At 49.4% G+C, this 15,074-nt stretch overlaps 3 protein-coding genes across 6 annotated transcripts; 2 read left to right on the top strand and 1 right to left on the bottom strand.

The window, feature by feature from the left end:
• The first annotated feature begins 357 nt into the window (after positions 1-357).
• LOC120448018 (alpha-1,3/1,6-mannosyltransferase ALG2) lies at positions 358-1,820 on the top strand. Its single transcript, XM_039629755.2, has one exon. It carries the CDS (start codon positions 527-529, stop codon positions 1,799-1,801), a length of 1,275 nt encoding a protein of 424 aa, XP_039485689.1. The 5' UTR covers positions 358-526; the 3' UTR covers positions 1,802-1,820.
• A 169-nt stretch (positions 1,821-1,989) lies between these two features.
• Positions 1,990-4,961, bottom strand: LOC120448016 (ubiquitin carboxyl-terminal hydrolase 5). 2 transcript variants are annotated; one of them, XM_039629744.1, is made up of 3 exons: positions 4,845-4,961; positions 4,125-4,730; positions 1,990-4,063 (listed from the first exon to the last, which is right to left on the bottom strand). In XM_039629744.1, the coding sequence occupies exons 2-3, from the start codon at positions 4,639-4,641 to the stop codon at positions 2,094-2,096; spliced, it is 2,487 nt and encodes an 828-aa protein (XP_039485678.1). In that variant the 5' UTR covers positions 4,642-4,730; positions 4,845-4,961; the 3' UTR covers positions 1,990-2,093. The 2 variants fall into 2 exon arrangements, with proteins under 2 accessions (XP_039485678.1, XP_039485679.1); XM_039629745.1 differs by having other exon boundaries at positions 4,125-4,657; positions 4,845-4,960.
• A 236-nt stretch (positions 4,962-5,197) lies between these two features.
• LOC120450260 (G-box-binding factor) lies at positions 5,198-15,018 on the top strand. 3 transcript variants are annotated; one of them, XM_039633150.1, is made up of 7 exons: positions 5,198-5,281; positions 6,203-6,733; positions 6,801-7,428; positions 7,514-7,758; positions 7,850-7,958; positions 12,505-13,688; positions 13,750-15,018. In XM_039633150.1, the coding sequence occupies exons 2-7, from the start codon at positions 6,563-6,565 to the stop codon at positions 14,134-14,136; spliced, it is 2,724 nt and encodes a 907-aa protein (XP_039489084.1). In that variant the 5' UTR covers positions 5,198-5,281; positions 6,203-6,562; the 3' UTR covers positions 14,137-15,018. The 3 variants fall into 3 exon arrangements, with proteins under 3 accessions (XP_039489084.1, XP_039489085.1, XP_043862165.1); XM_039633151.1 differs by having other exon boundaries at positions 5,224-5,341; XM_044006230.1 differs by lacking the exons at positions 12,505-13,688; positions 13,750-15,018 and adding an exon at positions 9,044-11,359 and having other exon boundaries at positions 5,229-5,341.
• Positions 15,019-15,074: the final 56 nt, after the last annotated feature.

Below are 15,074 nucleotides of genomic sequence, written 5' to 3'. Positions count from 1 at the left end.
AGGGTTGCCGCAGCGCGCGCATTTCGTGTGCTAAAAAGTGGACTCTCTTGAATTTCAAATTAGAATCGAATATTTATTTTAGGAGCTCAAATTTTCAAAGTTTTAATTTATATATAATATCAAAATCAAAACACAACTTGGGGAAAATATAATGGTAAAGCTAAATATTACAGGTAATAAAGTAGGTTACAGAACAAATAATCAACCATAAGCATAATAATATATTAATAAAGTAAATAGATATCTTTGGACTTAATTAACAATTCACAAGCAAAAGTATAGTTTTAAATAAAATAAAAAAGAATATATGTTATCTATTTGGTATATTTATTTAGAACCGCTTTAGAACATACATCCATGGTCACACTTACGCAAATCAGCTGAAGAAATATTTAAACGTTTCAAATAATAAAAACAAAGCCCTCTAAAGAATGCAAGAATTCTGACCCCCGTTAGCAAAAGGATATAGTCCTAGTTCGAGCATATTGTTTTTCAATAATTTTACTGCACCTTTCCGATTAAGGCCATGGTTCGAGTTCTGTTCCTCCACCCGGATTTGGGCATCGGAGGAGCCGAGCGACTGGTGGTGGATGCCGCTTTGGCTCTCAAGGAACAAGGACACCAGGTCAGCTTCCTAACAAATCACCACGACAGCACGCATTGCTTCAAGGAGACGGCGGACGGCACCTTTCCGGTTCACGTTGTGGGCGACTGGTTGCCACGCGGGCTCTTTGGAAGATTCTACGCCATCTGTGCCTATCTGCGCATGCTCTATGCGGCGATCTACGCCAGCTTTTTTATGCCCCAGCGCGAGCAGGTGGATGTGGTGGTGTGCGACTTAATCTCTGTATGCATTCCGGTTCTCCGCTTCGCCCCTCATCGTCCAAAAGTTCTATTCTACTGCCACTTCCCGGATCAGCTTCTCAGCAGCCGCGAAGGCCTACTGAAGCGCCTGTACCGCCTGCCCATCAACTGGCTGGAGGAGCACACCATCGGCCTAGCAGATAAGGTGCTGGTCAACTCCAAGTTTACGCTGCGTGTCTTTCAGGACACATTCCGCCGACTGAGCACGGTGCCGGATGTGCTGTATCCTTCCCTGCACACCCAGTACTTTGACCAGATGCAGAAAAAGCTTGAGCAGCGGTCTGCTTTATTGGACGAGCCTGTGCATCCGCGCGTACCACTCAACGCCTTCATCTATCTGGACATCAATCGGTACGAGCGAAAGAAGAACCACGCTCTCGCCTTACATTCCCTGCGTCTCCTGGGCGACATGCTGCCCACCACGGACTTCAAGCGCTGTCGCCTGATCATCGCGGGGGGCTACGACACCCGATGCATGGAAAATGTCGAGCACTTTGCGGAGCTGGAGCAGCTCACGGAGGAGCTTAAGCTGCAGGATCACGTTGTGTTGCTGCGCTCGCCTACCGACGAGGAGAAATGTCGCCTGCTGTTTGCCTCTCATTGTCTGCTGTATACACCCGAGAACGAGCACTTTGGCATCGTGCCGCTGGAGGGCATGTACTGCTCCAAGCCAGTGGTGGCATTGAACAGCGGTGGACCCACTGAAACGGTGGTAAACACTTCAACGGGCTTTCTGTGCGAAAAAACCGAAAAGAGCTTTGGTGAAGCAATGCACCAGCTTTTCCGAGACGAGCAGCTGCGTGTGAAAATGGGTGACCAGGGTCACAAGCGAGTGCAGCAGAAGTTCTCCTTCCAAGCATTCGCAGATCGGCTGAACGGCATCATTAGAGATCTTGTTCCTATTTCCAAGGAGTCGAGTGCTAAGAAAACTGAATAAAATTCCAGTTAAAAACGCACATCTATTGTATTCATTCATGGAATTATTTTTAGCTACAGATGTTCATATGTACGCCAAATATTAGTCATCAGGAATGGATATATCATTCAAGCAAATGACTCATCATTTGGTTGGATTGTGTAGTAGAGTTCGGCGAAAGATAAGTTTTGAAGCCCCAAAAAAACCTATTGCAGCACTGTATATGTAGTTTATTATTAAATTCCATTCTTCAGGGCGCATATTATAAGGTTGTGGGACTGGGGTGATTCGGATTGGACTGAGATCGGGCTGGCTACTGCTCGCGCATGTAGAGATACAGATAGCCGAGGTCCTTGGGTGGGTTCTGTGACTTGGCCACCTTGCTGTCGTTGAAGATCACCCATTCGCCCTTCTTGCGAATGTGACAGACGTAGTGTCCCACCTGGGCAGAGGTGCCCATGTGTGAGATGAATGCCACCAGACGGTACTTGCCGCCTCCATCGCGGTAGTCGGTCTTATTGGGCGCCGAGGAAGCCGCTGCAGCTGATGAATTCGATGCGGGGGCAACTTCCTCAACACCAATGGAATCGGCGTGTGAGAATATCCAGTCAGTGGCACGCTCCACGTTGCCATCGGTCGCCTTCAAAGCAGCCACTGCCTGGCGTTCGTCGAAGCCCATGCTCATGAGCATGGCCAGGCTCTCGGGATTGGCCACAAACTGGTTGGCTGCGCTGTCTCCAATGCTGTTGTTCGGCACCACAAATGGCTCCGAGATATCCTCGTCGGCGATGTGCTCCATCAACCAGTTAGAGGCTGCCTCCAGTCCGCTGTTTTTCGTGTGGAAGCAGGCACGCTTGCAGGCTTCCGGCGGAAAGCCCATGGTCAGCAGCTCGGACATGACCGCCTCGTCAAATGTAAACTTCACCTCCTCTGCGGCGGGCTCAGGAAGAGCCTCCTCTCCGGGCTGCAAGCCACCAGAGGAGCGCCAGTTGCTCAGATGCAGTTCATCGGGCATGTCCACGGAAACGTCCAGTTTCTTGGGCACCCAGTCGTCGCCCAGCGTGAACTTTCCCACGTGAATCATCAGGCAGTCGGGCATGGTTGCCAATCGCGTGATTTTCCTGGCATTCGTCTTGCCATCAATGGCAGTGGAGTAGAATTGCTCGATCAGCTCCGGGCCGAAGAATCTTTCCAGGCAGGCCTGTAGGGGAACCTTGTGCCTCACGATGTCGCGATCCAGAAGCCGTTGTCCGGTCTCGCGGGCCGCCTTCTCACGCTCCTGGAACTCCCGCACCTCATCCAGATTGGTGGCCTTATCCAACGGAACAGGCAGACGGAAACTGTATTCCTCGCGTGTCTTGTACTTCACCTTGCGGCTAGAGAGACACTCAACGCGATCCTCCAGCAGAAACTTTAGAGCATCTGCGGGATTGGTTTGGTTCCGTGAATTCCTGTCCAGCAGGGTGAGCAAATGCAGATAGAAATCGTTGGCATCCTGCTGTTGTTTGGTACTAAAATCTGGGTGATTCTTGCCCACAATGTTCTTAAACATGGCCGGCGAGATTCCGGTGCTGTGATCGGTGTCCAGAGTGTTCTCGGCAATACTGCTGTACTTTCCCGACTGCAGACCGGTTCCAAGCTTGGCCATTTGAATGTTGAAGTCATTGGCCGGGTCGCTGGGGAACTCGCTGAAATAGCGTTCCGCTCCGGTGCCCACGAACCGCTGCTGAAAGTCTGGGATGACGAAGAGCACCTGCATCACGCTGTTGATGTAGCAGGAGTTGCCCAGATTGCGCATGCCTGTGTATCCAGGACCGGCAAGAGGCTGCAGCTCACTTTCGCTCTCGGTAAGCGCCGACCACTCGCCGATCCGCTGGTTAATATCCAACTCAAGCTCCACCATCGACTTCTCGCTCTTCTTCATCGCCGCCATGTTGATGCCAAAGTGGGAGAGATGGCGCTCTAGGTGGGGATCAAGTACCATGTCGTCCTCCGGGTAGGAGAACACATCCGACTTGCCATCAGCGGTGATGGTGCCCAGTTTCACCGCCAGCGGGAAACCCGTCACTCTGTAGTGCTCCACGGCGTGATCGTTGCCTCCACTGCCGTCAAAGAACTTGCGACCGCACATGATCGAACCATCGGTCAGATTAAGCCAGAGGTTGTTGGTCAAATCACACTTCTCGCACTGCCAGCCGGAAGGCGGAATCTTCTTGCCATTGTCCAGCTGCTGCAGGTTCTCTGCGTACTTCGAGGCCTGACGCACTTCACCATCCCAGGTGCCTGTAAAATAATTGATTTTAGGTTAACTTCGGATTCACGAGACAACAATCCTGCAACTAACCCATCAGCGTCGCCTTCTCTAGCTTGGCAATTGCCGAGTCGGCGGCCAGGATCGCCTCCACCGCTTGGGTGACACGCATGGGCAGCTCCGGATCCGGATAGGGCAGCTTCTTGTCCAGCTGGGGGGCCACCACGATGCTGTACGTGTCCTTGATCTCGTACTTCTTGGCCATGTCCGACTCGTTATAGCCACCCTCGACACCGATGGCCAGGCGGGTGATCTTCCGTTCCGGCCCAGCCTCCGACTCTGGATCGCATTCAGCCTCCGTATCGACGCCCTCCTTGGGCGTCTTCACCCGCTGGATGTGAAGGAAGACCCGGTTGCCGGTCTTGTCGGCGTACTCCCGCACGTACGCCTCGCCGAAACCCAAAAAGCTGTGCAGGCACACGTACAGGCCGGTGGGCGTCTCGGGATTGTCGTAGGAGTAGACGCACTCGTCCTTGTAGATTGGAGGACTGCCCGCACCGGATGCGCACGGCACGTTCACTTTAGATAAATGCTTGCGTAGTTCCTCCATGACGCTATCTGGTATCCTGTGAACAGCTCTTTTCTCATAAACTTTACGCACCGAATGTAAAATAGTATAGTTGATTTTTTTTGCAGCTGCTGCTTAGAGATGAACGGGCGAAAATGCATCGATACCGGCGAGCACAGCAATGCGAATATCGATGTCTTCAGATGGTGTTCTGCTGGTTACAATTAACTTTTAACAATTCTTACCACTATTTACATTCCTTATAACGGCTATTAAGTGGTATTTACGTATTTTACCGCCCAATAAGCACAATTACTTCAATTTGGTGGCTGCAGGCTATCGTAGTGTATTCAATACTGCCATCTCTAGCCAAAGCCAACAACAAATTCGCGAGTCACCAAGGGAACTAAACTAGTTCCGTTGGGTGCAAAAACTCAGGGAAAGTGTGGCAACGCCGAATATAATTATTAATATCTATTACTGTATGCAACATTTTAAAAGAACAATATAATTTTGACCATTTAAACACAGTTAAAAAATTAATTTAAAGTTCTGGTGAATTTTTAGCAATTTGGTAACTAGTTTTGTTCTGTGAGTGGTCACACTGTTCAGCGACCTGCCAACTCGTCTTATGCAAAGTTACCATATAGTCACAAAAATCTTTCGCATAAAGAAGTAAAACGTAAGAATTTTCATATGCGTTTTTCGTCTGAAAATCCGCATTAAAATAATGTAAAAAGTGGTAAATATGTTGGCGCAAACAGTGCGGCATCAAAACGCATTGAAATTCAGCTCGTTCGAACGGTTTTCGGTGTTGTTTTGCCCCTCGCATAAATTTGTTGCGCGCCATTTTGTTTTTGGAAAGCAAAAGAAAAAGAAGAAATACAACAGCAAAAACCTACCACAAAAAGTCAAAGTTTGTTAAAGCGATAAAAAGAAAGAACTAATTTTTCTGGGGGCGAAAAGCAAGTGAAAAACATGTGGCGCTCCGCTAGTTTGTGCATCAGCTTTGTGCCCCTAAAAGACATACGAAAATAACGCGCGACATAAATAAATACGACTGAAACACAGAAAACTGAAAATATCGATACGATGAATAAACGAAGAAGCAGCGATTAGTACGTCGTCGTCGGTCGTCTGTGTGGGTGATAGAGTGAGGGAGATGGGCTGGGGTTGGCGATTAAGTGCGAAAGAGAGGTCGGAGCGCGGGGCGCGTATATAATTACGTCATAAGAATTAAAGAAAATTCAAGGTCTACAGCGCTGCGGCTATACAAAAAGCTATACGATTTCGTTACGTTCTCGGTTTTATCAAAAATAAAACTTTGGCCAGCGGGCAGCAACAACAACAAGTATGGCTGCGGTGTGCCAGTATGTGTGTGTTTCATTTTCGCGACTGTATAATTACATACACACGCAGTCCCGCCGTTGCTGTCGTTGTTGTTGTTTCTGTTTTCTTTTTATTGTAAGCGAGGAGAGCGCGCAGCTGTGAAAGGCAAAAGAGATGAAGAGAGCGAGAGAGTGGAATTTGTTGTTGAGCAATTTGTGTAACCATCGATAATGTTTGATTTATTTAAACCCCATTTTTATTACCCCTTTTGCAGTGACTCGCGATGCGTGCGGCATAGAAGTCGGCACCCCCCAAAAACCGAAATCCCGACCCCCCACACGCACACACACATGCACAGACAGCGATTGTTCATAAAATTTAATTGATTAAAAAGGCAGAGTGAAAAACAAAAGCGAACAAAACACCGGAAAGCAAAGGAAAATTAATAAAAATCAATAGAGCGGCGAGCGGGAGGCGATAAAAAGTGTTATCAGTGCGAATTAATTGGCTACAAAAAAGGAAAGGAGAAGGAGGCGGAGAGGAGCGGGAGCAGGAGGAGGAGGTTGCTCCGGAGATTGAGGTTTAGGGAGCTCCAAATCCGCATCCCGGACGCGGATCCGGATCCCTCGCCAGTATGTCCGTGCAGCAGTTCTGCCTGCGGTGGAACAACCACCAGCCGAACTTCATCTCCGTGTGCTCCTCGCTGCTGCACAATGGCACCCTGGTGGACGTCACCCTGGCAGCCGAGGGTCGGCAGCTGCAGGCCCACAAAATCGTGCTGTCCGCCTGCAGTTCGTACTTTCAGGTAAGTGTGAGACCACTGCAGCGCATATTCCTTGAGAACTAAATTAAACATCAAATGTGTTCTATAGGCTTTGTTCACAACAAATCCGTGCCAACATCCCATTGTCATCCTGAAGGACGTGCAGTACGATGACCTAAAGACCATGGTGGACTTCATGTACTACGGCGAGGTCAATGTGTCGCAGGAGCAGCTGCCGCACATCCTCAAGACCGCCGAGATGCTGAAGATCAAAGGTCTAGCGGAGATGCCAACGGATCCGGCCAATCTTACCAAGTCAGACAGCAAGTCCTCGACCGACGGCACCGAATTGGTGGGCGGCGCAGGAGTGGGCACTGGAGCGGGCAACTCGGCTGGAAGCCTTGGGGCTGCCAGTGGAAGCAGCGTGGGGGACTCCCTGTGGAGCAGCAGCGAGGCCCAGCAGTTCCAGCAGCAGCAGCAACAGCAGGCCCAGCAACAGGCACAGCAGCAGCACCATCACCACCAGCAGCAGCAGCAGTTGCAGCAGCAACAGCAACAGGCCCAGCAGCAGCAACAACAGCAGCAGCACCATCACCACCACCATCAGCAACAGCAGGGCGGACAGGCGCAGGCGGCGCAGACGCATCATCACCAGATGCGACGTACGCCGTCACCTTTGAGCGCTGGAACATCGCCGGCCACCAGGCGCAAGCGCTTGCGCAAATCCTCGAATAACGGTGAGTTGGAGTTGGGTAAAGCATCGTCGTGATAGATTCAACATTTTAAGGGTTCAATAATTAATGGTTTTTTACGCCTACGCAGGCTCAGGCGATCGCAACAATGCAGAAGAGCAGCACAACAGCTCCCTGGACGCAGGCAGTGGTGCGGGCAACGCCGGTCTCAGTCTCGCCCAGATGAACCAGATGACATTTGGTGCGGGCGGCGGTTTGGCCGGCCACTCATTGCACGCTGCCAAGCTGCTTAAGGAGTCGGCCAGCGCTGAGCTGGACCAGCAGCCGCAGGACTCGGATCTGGACGATGGACACGGACACTTACACATGCAAATTGTAATGAAATTGGTCACGTTAACCTTGTACCCTCGTCCGCCTAAGCAAACGCACTAATTGTTTTCTTTTTATTCTCGGTGCCCACGTGCAGAAGCCCGAAGTGGACATTGGTGGAGTGAACCAAACGATGCCCTTGGATATCTCTGGCGGCACTACACCATCCGAGCACGACGCGCCGAACTCCCAGTCCTCGCACTCGGGTAAGTCGCAATTGGAAATCAAAAGCCAGCACACTGTTTCATCAAAGCTCATTGTTCATCGGGTAGGGATTTCATTCGCCAGGATGGATTCTATTTATCGTTTCTTAGTTTTGTTTTGCCTTGATTACTTTTAAAAAAACACAAAACACAAAGTACTTAACTGCAATTCGTAGTCAAAAGAAAGCTGAGTCAAGGGGGAAAAGTATGTTAAAATCACTAGACTTTTTTGAAACGAGCATCTACTTGACATGACTGAAAGAATGGATCTTTACACTGTAGGTATCATTTGCGAACTTAGTAAGGGTTTCATTGAACTGATAAGCACTGTCACCTATGTTCTCTTAATCAAAACAATCTTAAGTCCGAACCACTGTGTACTCTCGATTCACCCATCGAAATAATGCCCACAATCATACTTCATCTGCATATCTCACACACGAACGGTGCCATTTCGAAACAATTTCAGTACACAGCGCTTGGAGAAATGAATGCTAAAGCTAAATATGAGATCTAGCATACCGATTATTCATTACCGATTTACCGACTAAGTCCAACGAAATATTTGTGAAATGCCGAAATTTTCTATGTTTAACTATTATTGTGTATTGTATTCCAAAAAAAAAAAAACCGAATCCTGCCTGAACTTGGGAATGGGAGAGAGCTAGCACAGAGTCCAAAACAAAAACCAAAACTTCCAAAAACTAAACCTATGATTTGTTTTTCAATTGTTCATTCTCGATTTGCGTTTACTTGCGTTATTTGATTTTTGTTTTGTGGGAATTTCAAACAGCGGTTTCCGATGATAATAATTTAGCCTTAGCAATCTTTCCTCTACTACCTACCTCTATTGTACCTATTGTACCTCTATGAACTGCCTCAGAACCTATAAGCTGTCTCAGTACCAACACAACCGAACTAAGATCAAACAGGACTGGGACAAACCAGATCAGACCAGACCTAATCCCTATCCATTAGAGCTAGGAGAGAGCGATCTCAACTTCAATTTCGATCGAAATGCCTCAGTACCAGTACCAGTAACAGAAACAATCTTTCATTCGCTGTCTCTCTCTCTCTCCCCTTCCCAGGTCTGCAATGGACAGTTGTCGATTCCAACTATCCGCGCTTCTCCCTGCCCACCTGCCAGTCCAACTTGCTGGGCAACGGCGGTGGCAGCGGTGGTGGTGCCGGTAGCCAGAGCAGTGGTGCGAATAGCGCCGGCGGCGTCAATAGCGATCAGCGGCAGCAGCATGAAGCCCAGCAGCAGGCCACCCAACAGCAGCAGCACCTGCAGCAGCTGCACTACCAGCAGCAGCAACAGCAGGAGCAGGCCTCCGCCTCCGGACAGGCCTACTCGTCGCAGATCATTACCGTGAACAACCTAGTCGGTAGCTATGCGACGGCGGCCCAGAACCTTTCGCCCACCTCACCCAATGAATCAAACATGGTGCAATCGGTCTACAGTCAGGGACCCACGCCCACCCAATCCCCCGTGCACGCGGGAGTTGGTGGAGCCAGTGCTGCTGGCGGAGGAGCGGGCAATGCCAGTGCTGGAAACGGTGGAGCCACTGGAGCGTCCAACCAGGTGGTGAAGCGCAAGAGATCAGTGAATCCGCAGGGAGACGAGAACTTTATCCGAGCCCTGGAGGCGGTACGCACGGGAGGTATCGGATTCTGCAAGGCAGCACGACTTTACGGAGTGAACAACAGGACACTGTGGTTGGAATACAAAAAGCGGGGCTATCCGGTGTCACGGCCCAGCATTAAAGCGCGCGTCGTTAAACAGGAGCCGAATCTGTCACCGTCGCCCACGCCCTCAACCAATCAGGGCGATGACAACACCAACGAAACGCTCGGCATGCAGATACCACCACAGGCGGAGACCCCGACGCCTTCGCTCATGTGCACCCCGCACCACGCTGGCCTGGGAAGCGGAACTGGAAGTCTGCCGGCCGGAGGAAACTCGCACCCAGCGATCGGGGTCATGAGCCTGTTCGATCCGCGTTACATGGATTCGCCTAGCAATGTCCACTCGATGACGCGACAGCGGTATATCGAAGCCACCGGAGGCGGAGCAGGTGCGGGAACGGGCGCAGGCACCGGCACCATCAACGTTAATCCGACCACCGCCATGAATCTACAGAGTATTAACTTCAACTCAATATAGAATACGATTTCGAGCCAGGCGGGGACGGCCACTCTGCTGCAGGCTGCCGCCGTGATGGCCGCCAGCGAGCCAGCGGAATCCCTGAGCATATCAGCCATGCCCGTCTCCGTTCCAATGGGCATGGCCCACAGTTTCCTCATCAACAACTTTGTGACGGTGGCTGCACCGCCGGTGGCTACGGTGACTAACACGGGCCTGCAGTACTTGGACAAATCGTAGTTCTAGTTTCGGACACAGAGCCCCCAAAACGATCGATACAGGTATTAGAGCAACGGCAGCAATCTAGTGTATATAGCGGACCCGCTTGTACGGCAAAGTGGCAATATGATTCGATATGTCGGCCGAGGATGAAGCACAAGTGAAATCGGATCGGATTCCTGCGCTGAGCAGAGCTAAGCGAATCAGGAGGATCGCAAGGAAAAAGGGGGATAGGAGCGAAGCGAATTAAGAGAGCAGGCAAGCCGGCCGCACTTGTAATAATTACATAGAACCTAATTCCTTAAGCTAAACGTTTTGAACCCTACATTTTTACGATTGTTAACTAAGAAATCGGTAGTGCAGATCTTCGATATATATATATATATAGCTATATTACGTGTAAAAGAATAATGTAATTGTACATAAATTATACAATTTTATTAGTGTTAATCGCGAACATAAAATGATTTGTAAGCAATTGCAGCTAAAAAGTGGTGCTGTGTGCCAGCAGCCGATCAAACCTTGCGGAATCCGTTCCATATTCCACTTTCTGTAATGCAAGCAAGCAATGAACTAAACCAAAAATTCTATTTGTAATCGTAATGCTAAACATTAGGGACGAAATGAGATTTATTGGCAATTTCTGGCAAAAAAAATTCCCCACATCCTACGGTTTTCTAGGCTCTGGCGCATCAGAAATATGCTTTCTTCTTCGTTTTGAAAGAGATTTTATTTCTGCACTTGTGTTACAATAGCAAATATCAGTATGTAGGACCTCCCCATGAGCATTATATTTAGCTTCCCTATCAATGTGAAAACATTTTCTGTGTACAGTGACGCAAATCCACTCAATTTGACGCATAGGCGTAATCGTTAGCGACTCCCAACTCCATGCCGAATAAGATCGAGTGTCAAGATCATAGACTAAGCTACTAGATCGGCGGAGGAGGTGGAGGAGGAGCATTTAAGCGAACCGGATATGTATGATAAATATGTACCAATCAATATATATGTATATATATTTATATTTGTGAATGTATCCACACAATTTTTTTCATTTCCTTCTGAGTTACTCAAGGCTGCGCTGGCACATGGTTTTACGGTGATCGACTCTAGGTTATATATATATATTTCCAAATCCGAAAGCAACATATCTAAGAAGGGGGTGTTTTTCAGGGGGACTCGTTTACTTCGGCACTTGTTTTTATCCGATTTCTTTGTACATAGACAATGTACATACAAATAACGATGCGACAACATCGGTGACGGACTACAAGATACAGATACGCAAACAAACGAAACTTAAAGATAACTCGTAACCACCCAAAATCCTAAACGGAGACTGCAGCTAAAGGCAAATAGGAAACCAAAACAGAAACGAAGACGGAAAGCGGAGATACAATTCCGGTTTTGAATAACGATTACGAATAGTGTGTTTTTTAAACGATTCATATAAATATTGTACTAATAGAGAACTTTTTATATTGTGTCAAGGCATACTAAGAACTAAGCGTGATTTGTTAGAAGTCATAGAGTAACGTAAACTTTGATAATGGACTTTTATTACACTCACCCACACGCATGATATACCACGGAGGATCCCTACGATCCCCAAGCCAACCGGATCCGATCCCAGACCACAGAAACACAAAACCCCGGAAACATGCAAATCCGAACAACCAAACATAACAGAACAGAACACGGATGAAACAAAGCGAAAATAGCCGAAACAATAAGCAAATATTACTAACTCTGTTTCCTACAATTGCAAAGTACCAATAACTACGCTAGTTATGTGTGTTAAATATATATATAAATTATTTAAATCAGCGTAAGTGCATAAAGAACCGATTGTATTATAAGTTGCATGTACCATACCAAGTAATGCGCGCCCCAAACGAATATCGCGATGGAACGAACATTCTAGACTGTAGTCGATGTGCAAGAAACGAATAAACTTTCAAAACTACAACATACTCCACCTGCTCCCCTGGCTTCATTTCGCTTTTCCCCATTCAGAAAGACACGGTTGCAGATTGGATGACTTGAAATATACTTACAATTGATTCGAAAATGGTGCCAAAGTATTTAAAATACTTATATTTCATCATGAACCTAAAGCGACCGTGTCCTGGCTTTCTTAACCAGTTCAAAAACTAACCATCTTAACCGCTATCCTTGCAGAACCCAGTCCGGCGCATGCTCCTCATCCGCCACATCCTCCTTTGGCGGCCGCCAGCAGCAGCAGCGGTGGCAGCGGCAGCTTTGAGCGCTCCTTCAGCATCGGAGGCGTGGGATCCGGCGAATGTGATCCAGATGGCACGCCCAGTTCGCCCGCCGTGATGGGCACCAAGCGCAACAGGGTGCTCACCCGCCAGCCGAGGGTGAAGCGGGACAGCGACAGCATCTCGTCCACGAATCAGATATCCCCGGATACGGCTGCCACGACGCTCGACTTTGATCCGTTCAATGCTGCGGGTGCCACGAGTGCTACGGCCAGAGATTACTCTACCACGGGCTCGCATCATCTGCACCACCAGCCAGCTGTGCACCACCATCATCACCTGCTAACCGTTCCACCGCGGATCGAGCGCCATGCCTCTGAACCAGCGCCCAGTTTGGGCCCCTCCACGCCGCACCTGCTCAGCGTGCCGTCCAGCACTCCCTATCTCATCAAGCAGCACTCGGATCCGCTGCTGCCTCGCCAGTCCGCCCTGCACATTGCCGGATCCGGTTCTGGATCCAGTACTGCAATGGCAACTGGCAGCAATCCGTTTGCCCCGCTGCACCGCCAATACTCGCATCCGTTGTCGGGTTCAAATGCCAGCTATGTCACTCCGGCGCCGCTTCACCATCCGCACCACATCTCACTGCCCGAGTCCATCTACGCCTCGGGGTCCCCGCCGCCGGCCGGCTCCTCGCAATACCTGGTGCCCACACGCGTGCTGGCCTGTCCAGTGGTTTCTAGTGAAACAGCGGCCACGCCCACAAATGCCAGTCCCGGCTCCTCGTCGACAGTGTCGGCGGCCGTGTCTGTGGTTACCTCGCCGAATTCGGGGCTCCAGAACAGCGCTAGTAGGCATCCGTTGTCGCCCACGTTCTCCATTGGCTCGGATGTGGCACACGAGCGAAGGTCTCCGCACTCGCCCTCCATCAGCAGATCGCACGTCGTGGAGCGGGCAGTAAAGAATCCAGCAGAGGCCGCCAACGGAGGTGGTTCGAGGCTGCGGACTTCCAAGTCTGCCTCGGGCTCCATCAGTGGCACCCATCTGCATCCCGGCCAGGCCACCATGAGCAGTTCGTTTGAGCATTTGCCAACGCTGCGTGTCAAGAACGAGGAACTGCAGCGATCGGTGTCTTCACCCCAGGTGAGTTGAACATGTACCCAATCTAAGGATCACTCACCTACCTTCCTCTTTTTTTTTGCAGACCCAACGGGAGATCATCACTCTCGAGAATCCGCGTTCTAGTCATTGTCCGGTCATTCGACCGGGTCCGGCGCTGGGCTGCAACTTCTGTTGGAACACCATCGACGGGCATGGACGCATTTTGCGCCGCAAAACGAAATACCATTGCCCGGAGTGCCAGACGAATTTGTGCATTGTGCCCTGCTTCCAGGAGTATCACGAGCGGCTCAACAATGAGGCGGCCGCTGCATCCAGTGGAGCGACAGCGGGCGACAATCAGGCGAGCAGCAGCACGACGGGATCGGGAAGCAGCAGCAGTGGCAAGGCGTCGCCATACGTTTCCTCTGCCGGCAGTAGCAGCAGTGGAGCAGGTGCAGCTCGTCATTATACCAAGACGGAATCGATATAATCTGGAGCTGTCGTGGTCAAGCCCGTATATTTGTATTTGTGACAGGACGGCCGCCGAGAGGATGACCTCCACCAGACTAGAAGCCACGCATTGCACGGCCTTCTTTTTGGAACATGGTCGAAAACGCGGTCGTCTGTCGAATTTGTTTTTTTGTCAGCAGGAAGCGCGAAAAACGCGCGCTCACGACCTGCACCAAAATTTTCATTTGTTGTCCCAGTCCCACTGTGCATCCGGCCCGGAGTCCGGGCACATGGACGGACTGCCGGAGAGGGCGCCATGTGGCGCCGGAGATTTGTTTTTTGAGCCGTGCCCAGATGCACGCAGCCATTGTAAAGTAACGAAAACCTTTTGGACCACTCCGCTGGAATGAATGCGGGGTGAATACTTTTTTAAATCGCTAAATGTAATACTATGTTTATGTGTGTGTACCAATGTACTATATATATATATATATATGTATGTGTATGTTCTTGTACAAAAAAAAAACGAACGAAAAATCTAACAAAAAATAAAACGTTGACGACGGTGCAGCCAGGCAGCCAAGTGTATCAAACTTCTGAAGCTCGAATTACGATTAGGTTTTCAACAAGTACAACTATCAACTATCACTACCCCAATCCGCTCCGGCTTAAACTTAAGTACGTCCTTGCACCTCTACTTTCGCCGGGCACCGCTGCGCAGGCGCACGAATTGTCAAGAGGCCCACACTTGTTTTACTTAACGTTTTATATCTATGTATGTATGTATGTGCACATGGCCTTTAAGAAGGTTTACGGATGTGCTAGATCCGGGAAATTCGTATTCGTTTAACTCTGAGTGTAAACTACCATATATGTAAACAAGACGGATATCAATAAATACTTGTGACCCTCTGGTTTGATACGCATTGCGTTTTTAGTTTTAGTTTTAGAAAAACTGCAACTAAGAAAGCTAAACAA

Source organism: Drosophila santomea, chromosome 3L (assembly GCF_016746245.2).
Source record: "Drosophila santomea strain STO CAGO 1482 chromosome 3L, Prin_Dsan_1.1, whole genome shotgun sequence".
NCBI lineage: Eukaryota > Metazoa > Arthropoda > Insecta > Diptera > Drosophilidae > Drosophila > Drosophila santomea.
This window is presented reverse-complemented; position numbering and strand designations above follow the sequence as displayed.